Source organism: Spodoptera frugiperda, chromosome 3 (assembly GCF_023101765.2).
Source record: "Spodoptera frugiperda isolate SF20-4 chromosome 3, AGI-APGP_CSIRO_Sfru_2.0, whole genome shotgun sequence".
Classification (NCBI taxonomy): domain Eukaryota; kingdom Metazoa; phylum Arthropoda; class Insecta; order Lepidoptera; family Noctuidae; genus Spodoptera; species Spodoptera frugiperda.
In genome coordinates, this window is record NC_064214.1 from 10,075,580 (window position 1) to 10,096,806 (window position 21,227).

General features: G+C 37.7%; 1 protein-coding gene across 5 annotated transcripts; it reads right to left on the minus strand.

The window, feature by feature from the left end:
• Positions 1 to 381: 381 nt before the first annotated feature.
• On the minus strand, positions 382 to 20,885 carry LOC118274084 (OTU domain-containing protein 7B). 5 transcript variants are annotated; one of them, XM_050707850.1, is made up of 10 exons: positions 20,697 to 20,885; positions 12,043 to 12,100; positions 7,237 to 7,371; positions 6,478 to 6,628; positions 4,695 to 4,945; positions 4,094 to 4,335; positions 2,759 to 2,873; positions 1,929 to 2,019; positions 1,082 to 1,531; positions 382 to 790 (listed from the first exon to the last, which is right to left on the minus strand). In XM_050707850.1, exons 2-10 carry the CDS (start codon positions 12,083 to 12,085, stop codon positions 466 to 468), a joined length of 1,803 nt encoding a protein of 600 aa, XP_050563807.1. In that variant the 5' UTR covers positions 12,086 to 12,100; positions 20,697 to 20,885; the 3' UTR covers positions 382 to 465. The 5 variants fall into 5 exon arrangements, with proteins under 5 accessions (XP_050563807.1, XP_050563804.1, XP_050563802.1 ...); XM_050707847.1 differs by having other exon boundaries at positions 383 to 790; positions 1,929 to 1,958; positions 2,698 to 2,873; positions 7,237 to 7,367; XM_050707845.1 differs by having other exon boundaries at positions 383 to 790; positions 1,929 to 1,958; positions 2,698 to 2,873.
• Positions 20,886 to 21,227: the final 342 nt, after the last annotated feature.

A 21,227-nucleotide genomic window follows, 5' to 3' on the forward strand; every position in this document is an offset into this window, starting at 1 on the left:
ACCAAAAACTATTGCCACTTATTGTCACCAGTTTTTTTTTATGAGAAGCCGGTAAACGAGCAGACGGTTTACCTGATGGTAAGCAATCGGCGTCGCCCATGGGCACTCGAAACACCAGAGGCGTTACAAGTGCGCTGCCAGCCTTTTGAGGAGTTAGGAATTTGAGGATTGTAAGAGATTATTTGGGTAGGTAGCCTCACTCACACAACGTAAACATTGTTTCACGTCGGTTTTCTGTGAAGCTGTTAAAGTAGCATCAGATCTTTATTCCTGAATTTCTATTGGTCAACAGACCTTGATCTTGAAATTTCTTTAGAACTGACGGCCAGTTAATAGTCAACAATTCTTATCGGAGTTATCATACAGATCAACAATGTTGACTGGGCCTCTAACTACTTAAATCAAGATGCAGTATAAACCCAATCCCACCAATCTAGAAGGCCAGCAATAACCTAAGACCGTGACTTACTGCAGTCGGGCGCAGCGCGAGCAGTAGTCCCCTAGCTGCGGGCTGCCGTAGTACATGCAGAGCGGCGCGCGGCACGGGCGCGGCTCGGCCGGCCGGTCGTCGTAGAACGTCGAGCGGGACAGGTACAGGGTACGGTCCCCGCCCACGCGTCCCCCACTCCCCCCATTTCCCCCACTGGCCCGCACCCCCTCGCTCGATGAACTTGTAGGGGCTGTTGTAGCCGTCGGTCTCTCTGCCTCAGCGTAGAACTGTGAGCGTCCTGTACCGTAGCGAGGTTGGCTCGGACCCACTGGCTCTTTGCGGTTCTTTTCGGCTGTGTATCTGGGGATTGTGAAGTTAAGCGTTATTAACTGTGTTTGAGTAGTTAATGTAGAAACTTGAGGTTTTTTGTGACTGTTAAAATGATTTATTACAATGGAAAACAAAGTGACTTGAATGTCATAAAAAGATATGATTGCGTGTCAATTCTTTAATGACGTTATTTGCTCGTTTCACAGTGGAGATTCGACTATAAAAACTAACAAGCAAAATCTTTATCAATCACTTATTCAATACTAGGTTGAATTTTGATAATACCACGTATGGATTTTTAAGTAAATAAAATCTACTCACCCGATCCAAGCCTCATTAAGGTAATTCTTGACCATCTCCTCCTGTACCGGCGCCCTGGCCGCCAAGACCCTGCAACACAACACCTCACAAGTAGACTGCCTCCTCATCAGACTCTCCTCAGGGTTACTATGGCTCCCACTACTCTTCCCCCCCGCCAACTTGGCCATGGAACCAAAGTTCTTCTTCAGCTTACTGCTCATTGACCTCCCGATGCTACCAAATTGTTTGGCAACGGAGTTCAACTGCTTGGAACTTTTGGTGGACAGGGCGTCCAAGGATCTTCGCAGTTCTTCAGACGGTTGGTTGAGGGAGATGCACTCGATCCGTTCAAGGTCGAGGTACGCTGCCAACATGGCCGAGCGCTGGTACTCGTCAGGGAGGATGTTGTTTATCGTCTTCTGATCTGGCTCCACGTCCCAGGGGAAATCTTCGCCGGGGTCTACGTTGAATCTGGAATTGGAGGTACATTTTGTGGATTGGTGACTTTGTGCGATCATTTACAGATTAATTACTAAATATCATTACAGCCACAAGACATTCACTACTGAACATGGCCTACCAAATACTTCCAGATCGGCTGGAATTAAAGAAAGCCATAGAGACCCAAGAGAATAAAAGACCAGAAGTACACTAATACTTCTTGTGAGCACCTAGCTTCACTGACTTACAGACTGACAGACTATTATTTATTTGTTGACATTTCAAAAGTACCTATTCATGGTTAATTGGTATAAATGATTTGACTTTAACTTAGTCTTTTTAAAATCCCCATCAAGTCCTCTTTAAGCACTTGTAAAACAAGACCTAAATAAACACCTTATACATTTGTAAATAAAGACCAAATCACCTTATAGGCATAGGATTGCCCGCACTATCCTCGAGTGGCACGCGCGCGCCATCTGACGGCAGCGGCTCACACGGCACGAGTGCGGAGAAATGTCCCGCGTCATACGCCAGCAGGATCGGCGTCTTACTGCAGGCTTCTGGAGACAGTTCCAGGGGAAGGTACACCCCCCGGAACGCAAAGGGCAACGCCTCGGAATCGAGGTGGGTTTTAGTCAGTAAAAGTCTGACACTCCCTTCCGTTCCACCCAGAGCGGGAGAGGTCATTTGATGATTTCCCATCCTTAGAAAAAAAGACTTTGTATGGACAACTTTCAGTCGTCTCTTTAACATACATAATTATGTACATACATGCATAACATTAATTGCATCACGCCTTTAAATCCCTATTTTGTGTTAACACTACCCATACAAACAGCTAAAAGGAAACAAGTTAAGAGACGAAATTTGTCTGATCCATTTTCACCTAAATTCTAAGTTATGAGATTTACTTTTTATGATCAGGTCAACCTAATAGCCTCACATGTACGTATAACATCGAAGAATTTTCTTTCAAAATAACCGTTAGGAGTTGTATTCCACATCAGCTCGTTACAATGATGACTATAGACTGTGGAAGAAAAAGCCCTGTCGAGATCATTAAAAAACGCTATATATAACCGAATTACACGTGGGCGAAGCCGCGGAAAGCTAGTGTACTTCTAAAAAAAGATCTAAATAAAAGTTATGCATTTGTGTTAATCACCTTAAGGCATACTACATGCCCGCACTATTCCAATGGCACGCGCGCGCCATCTGACGGCAGCGGCTCACACGGCACGAGTGCGGAGAAATGTCCCGCGTCATACGCCAGCAGGATCGGCGTCTTGCTGCAGGCTTCTGGAGACAGTTCCAGGGGAAGGTACACACCGCCGAACGGGATCGGAGCTATTGGGTCGCCTCGGAAATCCTGGAATAGGTGTAGAGATTAATTAGAAAAATAAATGGTTTAAAAAGCTGAAAATACGCCTAAAATTGAGTTGATGTTTACTAGTAGACAGGATGAGAATTCTTCATGGCACCTTTATTATAATAACGTATGATTATAATTAAATTAGCAATCTTACGTTGGGCTTTTATAATTGATTCATTTCACAACGCAAGATTTTTAGAACCCATACGAAATTCATAAATATATGAACAACCTACTTTAATAAATAAATCAATAAAATCCAAAATACGATTTACTTTGACATGACCATGTTTATACGTAATGAAACGTGCCGTAATGTGCACCCCTGCCTACTCATTCGAGGGTAAAAAGCGCTGACGTTGATTCGATTTTTAAACATAAAAAACTAATAGTTTAAATATAGTAAACACGTAGTGAATTTGTAGTTGATTGTTTCAAAGATTAGTATAGAGAAGAACATTATAAAGTTACTCATGTGTTTTCCCCCAAGCATATTGCATGCGTATTAAAAACAAAAGGAAAAATAATCATAAAATGTAGTTCGTGAAATTGAAAAAATATTTCTAAAGTGTATTTCATTAGTAATGTAGGTAAACTCAGGTTTTTATTAGATTAGTCAACACGGTAAAAGCGGGATTGCCTAGGTATAGATGCAACGGGAAAATGTTCTCCTGCCGTGAATCGTGATTCACATCACGAGTAAGACAATGGTTGACCTCATCGCACCTATTATAATACGTATTATAATTAAATGAGCAATCTTACGTTGGGTCCTTTTATAATTGATTCATTTCACTTAACGCAAAATCTTTTAGAACCTAACAACATCCATAAATATTCAACAGCCTACGATTTTATATGAAAATCAATCGCTCTTCGTTAGTCTCGCTAAAACGAACAGCTGAACCCATATTGCGTTAATGTAAGTATGAATTTTGATATGTGAAAGTCCAGGGAATAAAAGGTTCCGAAAATGTGAGGAGGTACAAAGTTTGCTGAGACAGCTAATAAATCAATAAGTTCAAATTACGTGTATTTTAACATTAAAAATACTATATGATAAGAATCATACTAGATAGGTCCTTCGTAGACTTCTGCCTTCTCTTGGGGTATTCGGATCGAAACGGAATGAAGTAGAACTCTAAATATTAAAATCTTTTCTCGTATAAATTAACCCTTCGGGGATAGGTGTGAGTTTAAGAATGGTCGAATCTTACCCTCAAAGCGACATCAGCAAAGACAATAACAGGTCTCCTCATGACGTGTGCCAACGCGAAGACATGCAGATGTTCCAAGGCAGCGTAGTGCGGCGCGGCGGCAGGGGTGGCGCGCGCCGGCTCCGGCGACGCGGCCGTCACGCATTGTGCCCACTCACGCTCCCACTCGGCCTCCGAAGGTGTCAACCCTGCCGACCGCAAGGATATGCTCTCCGACCAACGCCAGCGACGTTTTATTGCGTCTGTAAGATCATTTTGAAATGCTGAAGTATATTTTGGGTAAAGTAATGACTTTTTTCGAACCAAGTTGAATGATTAATCTTGAAATTTTGATTGAGAAAAAAATCATTTGTGAATTATTTTTACCGAAAAAATCACTATTTTTCAATATTTTCAATGAGGGGTTCAACCCCCATATTATTATTTTTGTCGATAAAATTAGATGTAGTACTCAGCCTTAACGGGTTAGAAGTCCCACGCCTATCACATTGTATAAGTTTCAGTACCTAGTTGTTGATCAAAATTATCTTTCATATAAAAATATTCTTTCAGTTTGAGAGAAAAGTGAGATATCTGAAATATGAACACCTTAAACACTTACTAGTAAGTACTTCGCCGCCCTCTCCGGACAGTAGAGCCTGAACTTTGGTCCGCAGCGCGAGCAATCTGTCGTGGAACCCGTACGCTGCGAGCGAGGCCGCGTGAGGCAGGCAGTTGCCGTCTCCCGAAGTAGCGAGGGGCAGGAGACGAGGCGCACCAGGCACGCGGCCGTGGCGCCACCAGTTCAGTATGTTCGCAGATTCTAGTGTCACTAGAGTCGCAGTCTCTAGAAGGTCCTTCTCTAGGAAAGTCCTGGAAATGTGTTGGTTATGTTTAAGTCTTTGACTGCCAATAGAAAACTGTTAAATGCAAGGCAAATCCTCCGCTAACGTCGGCCACCGGTGACCACCGCGGCGTTCAATGTGTTAATGTCAAAAAGATCCTAAAACTGGGTAGCTTTTTAGAAATTCTAGCATCCACGATTTGATACCAACATGAAAAACCTTTCAATGTACATTATGTCGTCGCCATCCATAACTTTACTAGACATTCGGTCAACAACCAAAAGCGCAAATTAAGTACAATAATGTATTTCCATTCGCGGGCCGTCAGCCCGTCAGCTGCTATCAGCAAAATCAATGGCCGATGTTGGTTTCATGTCTCCGAAACACGAAAAGGTTAAAGAACGGTAAACAATAACAGAAAGTTCAACCGCGGACACAAACGGTTGCGTGTGCGACGTTAATGAATGTTGGCTAGCTGCCGACCACATGTACGCAGGTACGCGGCCACGCCGTACGACATCACTCTAACACTATATTTGACATACGTGACTAATTAAAAGGGCAATATTCCAAAAAAAAAAAATGCAAATATCAACACTCATGTCCCTGTCACCGCTCTATTTCGCTGTCTAGCAAGTCATTCTTATATTTTTATACGATTACTAGCGGACCCGACAGACGTTGTCCTGTCTACACGTTAATTTGAAAATTTTATTCTTTTTTTAATAAGCTTAAACATTCTGGACCTTTTTGATGAAAATTATTATTCAAATGTTATGACAATATCTAACGTCATTAATATTTGACACTGCGATGGTAGCGCCGTCCGTCGGATCCGATGTAAAACATTCCAAAATCAACAACTACTAATAAATTAAAAATTAATTAAAAAAACATTGTCCAGCGGACAAAATTGTGAATTTAAACCATTCTCAGATCCTCTTGAACACACACAAAAAGTTTCATCAAAATCCGTCTAGTCGTTTAAGAGGAGTTCAGTGACATACACACGTACAGAAGAATTATATATATAAAGATACTAACGAATGAATATTTGAATAATGTTTCGTTTCGTAAATTAGCAATAAATCAAATAGAAAGAAAAATCCATTTATAACAATTGAAACAATAGCGGGTCTAGTAGCCCTGTTTTCGGATAATGATGACCTGTCCTCAGTCTTCGCTAAACAAAACCTACCTATGATGGCCTTGTGTCGAAAATAGCTACGCAATCCAATTTTAGTACGAGATTAAGTAGGAAAGCCCGTTCTTAGTCCATGTTCGTGCAGATAATATTACATTACAAAGATTCGGAAACTGAAACCACGGCTTCGGTGTACGATTCTCGAACTTACGGTGTTTAAATTCACTACCATAGTTAGTATACACTTTTCCATAACATTCCAAATACTTCACACCTACAGATTTTGGTCATATTTGGCAACATAGCAAAAATCTACCGAGAGTTCCCATAAAATCACCAAAAAATGACCCATAAGAGAGGAAATCAGCCTTATATCCAAGATCAATTTTATGTAGATGTATCTAATATCAACTTACCTGAAATCAGGCGGGTATACAGTAATATCTGGCAGCAACAGTATGTGATCCGAATTGATTGTGTTCGGTTCAGGCTCAGTATTGTTGCGCAACGCCCACACAAGACCCTCATTGTCTGTCGCGCGGGAGATACCTCGCGAGAGCTTGCGACCTGATGGAAATAAATTCAGGTCAAAAATTTGGTAGAAACATGTTTAAAGGTCACACAGCTTTCATTATTGGAGTTGGGGTGATCTAAAAAAGGTATGAACTCATACATTGTGTTAGTTGCGTGCCCGACAGGGTCCTTAATTGTTACCCAAATCTTATTTAAGACCATATACCACATTTAGGAAAGCAAACAAAGTTTTTGAATTTGAATTTTAGGTTTGTGTCTTGTGAGAAATTATATCAGACTGTTTAGATACAGTTTAGTTTAGTCTAGTCCTAGTACTAGTCTCCATTGCCAGATAGAGTCCATTATCTTCTTCTTAGCTTGCCCAAGAGTTGAAAGAGTTCAATCTTTGGGACTCCAAATCCACCCAATGCCAACCATTTTGCAAATTGTAGTATGATGTATTAAGCGCTGTACCCACATAAGTATATACTTAGCTTTTACTAAATAGGTCAAAATGACTTATTCTGTTTTTTCCTTCTCCTATTACAAACATAACCGGACTCAAGTCTCTGCCCTTGGTATATTTTTTCAGCGTAAGACCTACGTGACATACAATTCATCATTTTAAATATGCTTTGTGAAATATTGTAGTTAAGACTTACATTCAGGCGCAGGTGTGAGCACCAGGTTTGAAGGGGCCGTGAAAGACATGTTAAGGTCGAGAGTGCCGACCGAGCGCTCGGGAGAAATGACGTCACCACCCGCCCGCGCCTTCAACGATGCGCCGTGCACTCTTTCTGAAAGAAACACCGTAATCAAATAACGCATCACTTATACACTATTACGTACTAACGTATTTATATCCCACACTGAATCACGATATAAATTTTACTTCATACATCTCCGTTTATTTTCGTTTAGACATTCAAAACATGAGTCAAAACTTAATGTTTTGCTATTACAAAGAGCATACCACTTCTCTCGTCACTCATTGAGCGGTCCTAAGTGCTACTTAAATTCCTAATTTAAATAATTGAGTTTTAACACTGGCTATTGTTAGAATCAGGTGGCTGTATGACAATACGCGTTCTGTTTTAAATGCACAATTCTTTGACTCTACACGAACGACCAAAGAGGACTGGTCATGTGTAATGAGGATAAAAAATCACATTAAATAAATAAAATTCATAATTAAATGGAGCAAAATCCCCTGACATGGGTACGTTGTTAATCAGTAATTTTAGATAACTCGGGGAAACCTAGAGCAAACTGAATATATGAACAATAGGTTGCATGGACTTTATTTGGTTCGGGAACATCCCCGCAACTGATGTGGTAGGTTTAAATGTGGAATCATCAGGAATGTTACGATCAGTATGGATGATAACAGTCTTATTGAATAATGACGATTTGATAATAATAAATCCAATAAACCCACACCCATAACCCAATCATTTCCTTTCATATTGCACAATAGTCCTGCATATATAGGGATAATCGCCGGCTGATGTCCCATTACATTTAGATCAAAATTGTTCAACGGGCCTCTGCGAGTTGGCTTCGGCCCCTCGTACGCCTTCCAAAGGTCCGGGACCCTGTGGTCCCGTGCAAGGAAAGAACAAAGAAAATCCAATAATATGAACTTTGTGGCGTTTTACTTCGAGATTTAATAAGATCTTTATTCTTATATCACCTATGTTTTTCTTTTTTAGGGGGGAACATCATTCTATAACTTCTCCCGCCTTGGCCGAGGCGAAAGGAAGTGTCATACAATTACTGACTAAAAACCACTCCGTTCCTATTCCTGTTTTTCGAGCCGGAGTCGTGGTAACCCGCTAGGCAGTCCGCAACTCCAGTTCAGTTCTCACCCATGCTGCACCCATATTTGTTATAATAGATTGTTATGATTACAGAGAACTTGAACTATTTTCAACTCTAGCGGATAAACATTTACCTAAGTATAATCTCAAAAGGATAACCATTCAAAATCTCCCTAAAACCTTCAATATCAACAAATCAAGCTCAAATGTCAGATTTAGGACACAAAACCCAAATTGATTTATCAGTGGCGCCATACCATGATGTTTCCGATATACCAACAAGAGATGAATACAATGGAAGCGATGGAGCAAGACCGTCCAACCGGATTGACAACATGAATGGCCAATCTGAATAATGCTGGCCATTCAAACCCATCGGATCGCGATACGCTACATTGACTCTTTGTAAATCGTTTGTTTCAATTTAAAAGGCAATTTGCACATTTTTTTATTCTTTTTGTGTTGGGTTCTTATCAAGGCTACGGGATGGTTTTTAGTCGGTAAGAGTGACAGTGATACTCGCCTCTCCCAAGGCTCCCGACTTGGGTGAGGTGAGGTGAAGTCGTTTATGGCTGAAATCAATCAAAAATCTTTAGAGTGAGATCGATTTATTGATATGGAGTTTCTGTCAATAACTTAAACCGATGCAGAGATTTTGGTGACCATCGAAGTTGGGAAAAGAGTGATCGATGCAATCGCGGATAGTCTTAATCTTAACCAGCAGACTATGCAGAAGATAGTATAAGTATGTAGTGCATGTGAACGCAAATATCTACCTACAACAGTAAGAGGTCTTGATGTTATTTTATAAGAATGTTTTTCAAGAAAAACTTGAAGACCGTCTTATAGTTAAATCGTAAGTTGTGTAGGTTGTATGCAGGATTTCAGAGCTGCGGTCTACCTAGCGGGTTTACCGGGGCTCCGACTCGAAAAGCAGGAGTAGGAACAGGGTGGTTTTTAGTCAGTAAGAGTCTGCCACTCCCTCTCGTCTCGCCCAAGGCGGGGGAAGTCATTGGATGATTTTCCTCTTCAAAACAAGGTGTCAAAATTGTAAGGTGTGTAGGCTGTATGGACCTACGATTACGATATATTACGATATGGATCTACGATACGAGTAAGATGTGTAGCGTGCATTACAAGATACTTATTGCAATAATGCAATCAGAATTGGATGTCTTAGCTAGGTAGTTAGCTTCACCGTAATCACTTTATTGGTGTTTTTATGACCGGTTTGTAAATTGATTGTAATAGTAAAACAAGTGTTCATATCTTACGGTTCCATTATTTAATAGTAAAAGTGAATGTTTAAATAGAGACACGCAATATCAATAAAAATGTTATGTGCAATATACGACCTCGTTAGTTTGGTCGTCGTAACTTTATAAGAGCGACTGAGTATGTGATTTCGAAATTGTCAGTTATGGCTTGAAGCCTGGAATGATCTCTCGGTATTCGTCAACTGTATCAAAAATGCTACATTTTATTCGAAAAGCAGGAGAAGAAACGGTGTAGTTTTTAGTCTGTAAGAGTTTGACACTCCCTCTCGTCTCGCCCATGGCGGGAGAAGTGATTGGACGAGTTTCACTTCTCAAAAAAGACTACTTTATTACTTGCCAATGCTTTTAATCACCAAAGGATGAGGCAAGGAGGCATCCAATTTCAGCTAGTCGTATTAGAAGTCCTAAACAATGGGAGTTTATTGCCATACAAGAGGACACTTTTCCATACCGTACCTATTACTGGGAGTTCCGAAATTATAATCGTGTCCTGTACTTCTATCATCATGGGTTTACAACATTAGGTTTTATTGTTTAAGTAATAGCAAAGATTAAATTTTTTAAGAAGGATAGGTAGTGGCGTTATGTTCTTGGACATACAAAAATTGTGTCGTCGCTATCGACTGTCGACAAATACTGTTGCTTCAAACTAATGGTAGAGGTTCTGTCCTCTCAGCCAAAGAGACAATTAAGACAACCATAAAGATTAGGACACCGAGGACTACTGAGTAAGACGTCCTCCTTTTTCACAAATAGTCCAAAATATAAACAGATGTAGAATAACAAAACAGCTTTATAAAGAACGGTTAGACACTGATATTTATGAAGATGTTAATTAGCCAGGAAGACTAAGATATAATGCTGGCCAAAACTACAAATCACGGGGAACATCAAAAGCGTTGTCTGTCTGTCTGTCTCTGATTTGTGTTCCGATAATTTAGTTTCCGTTCCTGCGAATTTGAATCAAAATGGTCGGCTCGTGTGGCACGAGGTCGGGTCAGTAGGCACAGGAAGTTTGGAAATGGCCAATGGACTTGCCCTCTATTAAAATGGCACTGATCAACGTTGTTAAATTTGATTGTGATTTCGGAGAATGGCATGAATGGGGTTAGATGCTGTTTTCCGCAAATTCAGAAGTTTATTGAAATACTAGATATACATACGAGTATATGGGAATAGAATTGGGTCAAGATGATGTCTGATTGGAGCGAATGAAAAAATAAGACATTGTGGACGTAACCTCCGATATTAATTGGACAATAAAATAAGTGATCTAAAATTAGAAACGCATCTTTTGAATCAACAAGAAGTGCTGTTGCCATTTTAAGACATGCAAAATGTTACCAGATACAAAACTTGAGACAGTTTATAAATAGCGTCAAAGATTCAGTTTGTTTCAGAAATAGATTTTATCGATACATTCCTCACGCGTGTAAAAATATTGTTATCAAGTTTCCATCCAATAATAAAACTAGGAAATACTTCGATAGCCGTAACACAACTGATTGCGGCCTAGCTCTTGGAATAATTTCCATTACCCGTCGTATTGATAGATAATCTTTGAGATATTGTTTACTTAAAGCAAAACATGATTCATAAACATACAGAGAATGACGAGATGTAGTGTACAAATCTACTGCTTACTAATTCAGACTTCATCCATACCAAAAGATAAGAGAAAATACGAATAACACCGGTCTGCGTTCGAAGGGAATCGAACAGAAATCTCTTGCTTGCCTCGACAGCAACAAGGCCACCGAGCCATGATTCATTTGCGCGATAAAAACTGTCTATAACCGGCCAGACATTCAAACAAAACGGATTAGAGTACGTGCCTAGTATATGTACCGTATAGATCAAGCATTTAGGCCAATGACTTTGCAAGCGAAAGAAAATGGGAGGCTAGGAAATAGGACGGGCGTCAATTGGGACATGACGCCATGACACATGTTATTAATTCTGTGTAGCAACCAAATTACGCAATAAATCATCTGAGATATGAGTTTAATGCTCTTAATGATGTAGATCTAGAAGATAAACCCCATGTTCCAAAATTACCAGGACCTTTTTTGGTCTATCAAAGGCTTTGAAACGTTTAGCAAAAAGAATCGCCGAACAAACCAAGCATTTACATATTTGTGGTAGAAATATGTAAATGTAAACGCCTACAAATAGAAGTATAACGCTAAGAATTCTGAATACTTCTAGCGTTATTGCGATTTAAGTGCTCGATAAATTACTTTCTGGCAGTCAAAATGACCTCGGCGTCATTCAATTATAGACCTCAGTCTGCTGTACCGAAATGCCAAAATTAAATGAAACTTCTGATAAGAACGTGCTAGAATTATTGATGGAATTGTTTTATATTTACCATCATTATGTTTGCCAGCTATCGGGTCGGCTTCCATCACCATCCCGGACTACCTACCCTGTAACAAAAGATGTTCTTCAAGTCATTTCACAGCAAAAGGAATTTTACGCCAATGTCACAAAAAATATTTAAGTCCCCGTCAAGGCTTGAACGTAAATCGATAGTAGGTACCTCGCTTGCCAACAAGCAAACTGCGCCAACCACATGCACACGAAACAAGTCAAATAATATTTCGTTATTTATTGGACAAAAAACTGTGTTTACAGTGTGCCTTGCCAGCGCTGAAAATGACGAATTAAGTCCAGAAATATCATCATGAGCAATAATGACACGTAGCACCACCCACATAGGATTTTAAATAGATTTAAATTACCGGTTCAGATCGTCCAGTTAATTGTTTTCTTGGACACACACACATGATATTGCTTACGGCACGTTTACGCTTTGTTTAGAAGCCAGCGAGGCGGGGGATCTTTGTGAAGTGGTGCCTCTTGTTTGCGTCTGGTGACGATTGCGGAGACGACATCGAACAACAAATCTAATTACAATATCTATTTGAATGCATGAATGATTTCCCTAGTACGCTAACGTATACTTGAAGCGTCTTTATTTAATCTTGTATCTGCGTATTATACAGATTTGTTTTCCCAGTCGGAGCGTAAACCTTCATTTTAATTCTACATAGGTACAAATAATGAATTGAAAAGGACGATGAGCCTTCAGTAATGCAGGTAGTCAAAGTCAAATTTTATTGTAAAGGCCCGACAAACAACCACTTTATACACAGTCAAACAGAGGTTAGCAAAATAAATTCAAATGTATCTGGTTATCATACATAATTATACGTAGTGTAGGTACACAAATACGGCAATACATCCTACGACACAACACCTACGTTATAGAAGTTCGCAGATTGGCCATAAAAGCAGATCTTGGCTGGCATCACGTGTTTCTGTACTTAGTTATTTGTTTTTGTATGTATATTCTAATGGTTTAACTGATACGGAATGTTTTACGTATGACCAAACATGTAGGTACAGTGGGTACAACGCAAGGACATTTTTTTCTTAAGATTAACCAGGTATGTCCGAAAACCGAGAATTAATTGAATGTTGTCTCTATAACAATTGACATAAGGCCCATAATCTAACAATGGGTATTAAAATTCTGAAGTACTATTGACAGAATGATATACACAGATTAGAGAGCAATTGAAACGATCTCAGAGATCTGGGCGATGACTCACGTTTGTATTCGTTTTTCGCTATCAAAACATGAGGAAATGAACCGACATCGCCTTCCTTAAAGAAAAAAAAACAATAACAAAGCAATAGAGGAGGAAATATGGAGGTCAGTTTTACTAATTGGCCGTACGGCGGACAACTGAAAGCGATATGTTTCCTAAATTGAGCAATCTAGCAATCCTGAGTACGTTCTTGTTTACTTAATTAGAGCTTCGGTGCTAAGAATGTGGCCGTAAGAATATTATCACAGTTAGCATCACATATTATGTAAGTGCCCGGTTTAGAGTTTAGACCTATAACTTCACTGGTATTTATTACTTCAAGGTGTTTGTTTGGATACGGCATTGCAATCATGTTTGGTTTCATACCGTTGATAAAGCATATCAAAATTGTTGTTAGTGTTGTGGGCCTTGCTATTTGCAGAACGAGGTTAGGTTTGCTTTTTAATTGGGCTTGAGGCTTATCAGTATGAACCTTTAAATCGAGTTCACTGTATGAACAGTCAGTAACTGCCTGTAGTTTTGCTTTAATCGATATAGATTCTGGCTTACAGAAGAATCAGTGGTTGGGAATATAACATTTAATTGACCTCGATGTAGCGAAAAAATACTGATCCGAATACTAATAAAAGCAATATTTTGTTCGGCTTTGCCAGGACAAAATTGGGACTGATGACGTCAGTATTTAAATAAGGACGATGCGATGTGACAGAATGTGCAAAAATCCATCCAAAACAAATGAAGAAACGATTCATGAAATGAATTCATAATACATTCCTGTTTTAGGCATTATTGAAGAGATGACGTAAATGACGCCGGATACGTCACAGCCAGATTAATAAGCGGTCAAGCTATGAATGGGGATGACATTGAAATTGCAATGCGAGACAGAACAGAATAAAATTACTCTATATGGTGATGCGGTGGTTTCAATATTAATGCAATGCAGATGGGCTGCAGACGCTACAAAGAAATGTGGGAACGGATTTTCCATTCACAAGAAAGCTTCACGTGGTCAATACTTTATTTTTATCCTTTTGGAGAAGTGTCTCCCCGTCTTCTATAGAAAGACTGACGTCGTGTCTGCATTTGTTTTTAGTTTTTTATATTTTTTATTTATAGAACGGTCCGTTGTTCCAGCTCGACGTCATAAACTATCTCTTTATAGCAACCAGTGAGGGCATTGTGAGCATAAACTTATGTTTATTTTAATTTCTATATTGGACATTGTCCTTCAAACGTTTACCTTCATCAATCGCATTATACCTCAGTTCAGCTGCCTATTGTCAAATACTTCGGCTTATATGTTTAATTAACTTAGCTATAAGTATTGATTTTTAGCGTGCGTAAGCAAATTTCTTTACAGCAATTCAACCTTGCTTAATGAATGCCTGAGGGTCAACGAATTCGCCGTGAACGTAATTAAGAATCAAGAGAATGCCTTCGAAAAAGTCAGCTCATAATTGCTTTTTTTGATCTCGATAAAAAGTAAAATTAACAAGGATGCTTGAGAAATATCAAAGACTTTATTCAATTTGGCCGTATTAGTTCGCTAGGAAGTATCTCGAAGCGCTGGCGGTAAGCCAAGTGTTCATCACCAATTTTATGTCGATAACAACCATGACTTTCAGATGTTTCGGTGTCATCGTTGTGTTTGATCGTACTCGTGTTTTATTGAATTCTTTATTGGTGCGGGCGTTAACACTTTCTCGACGTTTTTATTCCAACTCTCGAGCTGTTCTGATGTTCTCTCACAGTGGAATAATGGCTTCATATTGGTTCCAATCACGCAATATAGTTCTTATGACACGAAAGCAAATACTAAAATTCACACAGTTCTCAGTATTAAGTTCTTGGGTTCTGGTTGACGGCGTTGCTGGAATCTTTGACCTTAATATGCATGGCTTGTCACGGTCGACTGTTGTTTTGAGCCCTGCTTAGGACTTAGCGAGCGAATCGATGAGTAGACACACCTAATTGAATAGATAGTATAATTTACTTATTCAATAATATGGAACAAATCTTGTTAGATTAGACAAAGAAGATTTTGATGGTATTAATTACCATATAATTAATTAGGTTTGCTTTCAAAATGAAAAGCGTCTTTACATCATCAGAAACTAGGGATTGTCAGAGACTCTTCAAGCTAAATGAGGCGCAAAGATTTCCACACTTACACAGCAGATAAGCTTTCCATGATCCAGTATACACGAACAACTTTCGCATCGGCTTTTTGTGAACCGAGCGATGGTTATTGCAAGCCGATTCGTATTTCCACACATGTCATTGTGAGAGAAAGTTGTATTGTATTAGGCATTGGTATGCGGTACTTGTAACGTAGCTTGTGGTTCCTATTGGAGCATAGATTACGAAGGCTGAAGGCTTCCATTTTGTTTGAGGTTTATTCAGGAGTGAAGGAGAGTTATTGAAGATTTTGTAGCAGTTTCTTTGCAGAAGAATGAAGACGCAAACGGGTCTTCTGGATTTGAACGTAAAAAGCATTTTTTTAGGAAGCAATCGTTCTAATGTGTTCAACTTTAAATACTTGAAAAGGGCCTTTCATTTGGTTACTAGATTATCACTTTGTATTGCAGTAATCCCTTTATACTTGCCAATATTAATGCATGACGACCAAAAGGGTTTTAATACTGTATAAGAATACATTCAAGTATATTATTATTCCCAAAGTATCTGGTTTTATTGCAACATCCAAGTGCAAGTTGCAGCAGATGGCAAACTGCACCTGTCTTCTTATAGTCTTTATCATCTGCCGTAAGATGTGCGATCCTTTCAAAACTTCTTGTTTTGTGTTTTGCTAAAAAGGGCCGAGCACAAGACTCAGCTGTTTCTTTTAAAGGTGTAGTAGTTAGTGGTACATCAATTTTATACTAAGATACATTTTACTTATTCTAACTCATAGTCAATTAGGCTTTTAATTTTATGCCATAGGATTTGGATAGATACTCGGTGCCCCTTTATAGCTCCTGAGCGTGGCCATCGGGGCGGTTTTAGTGAAGTAAATATACCACACTCCCTTGTCTTTCTCCATAAATCCATAAAAGCTAGACGCCTTTTGAAGGTTTCTCGGCGTAATAAAAAAAAATGGATCTGGATAGATGCCTGATTTAATTAATAGCTTTTACTTCATTTTTGAAGGATCTTACCTGTTAATACATACTTGTATACATGAAATATTTACACGTATCGAAAACGTGACTGAAAACGTGTATGAATTACCTGTGATAAAGATTAAATAAGTGGTATATATTACGGTATATAACATAATCTAATCAAATGATTAAAAATTACCAGCGTTTGTGCTTTGTGTTGTCATAACTAGCTTATCTTATTATAAACTGAATGGGTTTCCGATAATTACCTATATACCGATTCATTATAATTTTAGCAACAATTTAGAGGAAGTGTTTGAAGCCCCAGCTTCGCATTATGCATGTATTATACATATAAACCTTCCTCTTGAAACACTCTATCTGCATCAAAATCCGTTGCGTAGTTTTAAAGATTTAAGCATACAAAGGGACATAGGGGCAGAGAAAGCGACTTTGTTTTATACTATGTATACATGTAGTGAATAGAGGACCCCGCGAACTTTGCTTCGCTTTGGAAAATTTTCTGCGCATATTTGTTAATATTTTCTTACATAAAAACCTTCTCCTAACAATAACAAACCCAACAAGAAAAAGCATTAGCGAAATCGGTTCAGCTGTTCTCGAGATTTGCGTTGCCAACACAATCTACAATTAGTACATTCTAAGATGGCTGTAATTGCAATCGATATCCGTAGTCGGATGCAATCTATGATGACAGAATACATCGATAATTTATACGCGGAGTTTGGCAGAACATTTGGCCACAGATGAAGATGGAGTGGTTTAAAAAAAGGAACAATGTCTATCCAAAAATGGGTTGAAGTTGAATTTATATATGAGATTAGCTTATGTTTGCGGCTTCGCTCGCGTGACTAATAAAAGTAGCCTTAGTTACACCTTAGTACATCAGCTACCTGCCAATAAAAGTTCCGTCAAAATCGGTTCAGTCATTATAGAGATTAGCCAGAACAGACAGACTGATAGACAGAAATTGTAAAAAATATTTTTTTGGGGTATATATCGTATGTATGTCATATGCATGTAGTACAAACAGACACTCCAATTTTATCTATTCGACTAGATTCAAAACTGAGGAGTAGGTATGCCCAGAAAAACTGGATATTCTCGAAGTATCTTTTAAAATTGGAATGTTCTGACCAAATAGGTATTATTTTTAAAAAAAGTGACAAATACCTACATAATGTTTAAAAATAAATAACTGAAAGAGAAAACAAAGAGTGTTTAAATATGTTCACTGACAAACTCAGGATATCACCAGACGTGTTTATGACGGGTGATAATGACGTCACGCCCTACCAGATTATTTACAAAGTAATGTTTATAAAAAATAAACTTTATATTCATGTCTTTAGAGTCCATATTGCATTGTTGTGATGTTTAAGACAGGCAAAAGGTTGATTTATTTTTGTTATTTTTTTTTTGTAGGGTCTAATTTATTCATCATAAGTAATTTATTTAATTAGGTATGTGGTTTGTAAATATTTACCTTCTGCCTTCAAATTTGAATTCTATATAGTTTTGTTATAAGGTACTTATTTGAATGACCTTCCCTTTTTACATAGCACTTGTGTAATTACCTACATATTGAGTTATCAATGGATTAGTCACTTATTGGTTTTTATTACAACACTGTATTTCATGGACCTGTATGAACTTGACAGATAAAACCAGAATTATTACACCATTTTGTGTAAAAATGACTAGAAAAAATTTAATTGAGTATCAGAAAAGAGATATAAGGATTACGGTACAAGAAGTAGTAAATATCAATACCTAACACAAAAAGGGTGCATAATTTTATGCCCTTAAGTAAATACATACAGACAATAGCCAATTAACAAGACCAATCTCTTTGAATTCTATTTATTGTGCCCCGTCTACAACAAAACATGACTCATGTTATTGTTAAAACAACCTTATCTCCTTATCATTAAGTATTATATTTGTGTACTACTTTTTTACTTTATTTGCTTGGTAAGTGTTGGTATGATGCACTGATAACAGGGCTTATCTTTGCGGCAGGTGAATGAAATATATATAGTATATTGCAGTAGATTTTTAATGGTTAGTTTCAATGACCTAGGTTTGGGACCTAGAGATAGATATTCTGCTTGTTACCTAATGTAAATGTTAATTTTTGTGAGGATGTATGTGTTTGTTATTGTGATTGTTATTGTTTCACATAAAAACTACTGAATAGTTTTCGATAAAACATAGATTTGAAAAAAAAAACCCACTAAAAGTTTTTCCCCTGTGTCATGGATTGTGTTTACAAACATACATGTTTACATACACATTACACATCCAGAAACAACAATTTGTTGGTCACAGAAAGAGTTGGTCCATGTGGAAAACCGAAATAGCTATGGGTTGTATTGCAGGCAGTTGTCCAGCCACTCTAATTAATTAAATTAAACAGCTGGTTTGACCCTTTATGAATGCCGATCCAAATGCGACACAGTTTGTTTTCTATTGATGCCTTATATACCAGCATATGAGAGGTTAAACTGTATTTGGTAGAGTGACAAGTCAATGACACTAGCCATAAACATAGTTAAGAGGTAGCTTCCTTGTGCCTACTTTCATCTGGAATCCAAGATTTCTTATCAATATGACTGTAACATACAGTGTTGTTGTTTGATACAGATGGTGATCTCAGATAATCGGAATCTCTATATCTTTCTTGGCATTTGCAATGAACCTTGTTAGAAAATTCAATTAGAAATTGTTTGAAGTAACCAATGGGAATCATCAGAAAAATTTAACATGTCTATGGATTATTTAAAAAGCATTTAATACTTTATTTTACTTACAGAACCTAACTAAATATGTAAGATATACTTTATATTTTAGATTTCAGGCGTGATCGCCCCTGCAGTGCAAAGGCCTCCCTACCTTCCTTCCACTCCTCTCTGTTTAAAGATCTACTTACAAGAATATTTTTATTATTTTTCTGTCCATTTACATTTCTTATAATGTTTTATTTACTTATTCTAGCCAGTAAAGTAAAAAAAAAAACAAAAGCTTCTCAACAACAAAGGTGTTGACAGCATAAATTCCACATTCAAATATCTAAAACCACAGAGTATCTATTTCATGCAAGTATTATGTTACTGGCCAGTATGAGGTTGCTAAGTGCTTGTGTACAATAATAATAATATGGCAGAAATGGTTTAGTTATTTAGTTGTTGGATTCCATTTTTAAACCATATTCTTTTGCTCATTGTACTGTTTTGTTTTTTTAATCAATATTACAATGACTTTGCAGAAAGCAATAACATAAAAAATCGGTTACAGTAATACAACCAGACATTAGGAAATTAGTTAATTAGATTCTTATAAGAACTCATGAAAAGTCAATTACAGAGATCTTTTAAACTCACCCTCTACTACATGGGACTTATAACACAAATGGTGAAAAGTGGATGTACATTGTACAGTGGCATTATGTGCTATAATGTGCATCGCAAAGGTGTGCCATAGTGTTGCATGTTTTTATTTGTCTACATGCGGGCTAAAGGAGTGACATAGCACTGCAATTTTTTTTAATGTTGAAAGATTTAAATAATTACTTAGCTTAATTTATATAGTACTGAAAAGAAACAATCAAATAAGCAAATGTGTTATAACAGAAACCATGTCATAAGGTGATTAGGGTGATCATTAATTCTATTTCTAAACATTTGAATTGGATTTAATAGCCTAATGAAGATTATCTGTAATGCTATGATGAAGATTTGAGATATTATTTAATTAGTGGAATGGATTGTTTTGGTAATATTTTAGTACTAGTCAGCTTTGGATTCTAGATTTAATAATATTGTGATTTCTTGTACATTACACAGGCTTTAAAGAAACTGAATATATAATGCGTTACGGTAAAATTACGTCGAATAAGAAATTACGTACCCGCATTTTTTTATTTTCACAATACCTACATATTGTATTTACAAACAAAAGAATATCTACGAAGAAAACGTTTTGTAACACGTGCATGTTATGAATTGCTAGTTTTCTCTTCAAGTACATAGCCGAAGTATTTACGTCGCCTTATAAATACGTGTAGGGCACAAGCTGTAAGGCCAAATTAGACGATGACACTCCGCTTCGCACACCCAAGGTTACACGAAACAGCGCAACTGGCCCACGTTCCAGGCAAAACGAGAGATTTGAAATTGTTACGAAACCATAATGACCCTATATCTAACAATGAATTGCATTTACATAAAAATTACGCACGATACGACAGGTGTTTGATCATCCTTCGCGATTTAACTCACCTTATAAAACGAAAAAAGTCCTTATTGTACGATGTTTTCCCATAAAACACTGTCACTTTCGATATTAACACGAATCAATTTGTAAACACACAAAAATTATGAATATTTACTTTTTTACAATATTTACAAATAAACACCACTTTCTACTGCGCGCAGAACTTGTAAAAACCAAAAACAAAATAGACTGATCGTGTTTGACAGCTACGAATCTAGTGCTGGACATCGTAATTAAGTTAATGGGAATCGAGTACAATGACGTAAATCGATTCCAGATTCGATTCATTACAATACCTAAAAAATATCACTATGATACTTCTTAAACTACAAAGTCATTACTTTTACGATTATTTTATGTTATTGAAGATAAAGCACTTATAAATAGTAGCGTATCACAATTAACAAAATAAATTATTTATATCGAATACAAAACTCACATATCGATTCTCATATACCATAGTTCGATAAATGGTCTATGTCACAGCGCAATGTCTATGGATATAATGTTGCCAAGAAAAGAAATTTCCTCTAATA

Bases quoted from the DNA above. Each gene is read 5' to 3' on its own strand.
- LOC118274084 (XM_050707850.1), bottom strand. From the start codon at position 12,085: ATGGTGATGGAAGCCGACCCGATAGCTGGCAAACATAATGATG. The intron at 2,874-4,093 runs GTAAGATTCGAC...CACCTATTCCAG, and splicing joins TTGCTGATGTCGCTTTGAGG to GATTTCCGAGGCGACCCAAT. The intron at 1,532-1,928 runs GTGATTTGGTCT...CTCCAATTCCAG, and splicing joins GGCAATCCTATGCCTATAAG to ATTCAACGTAGACCCCGGCG.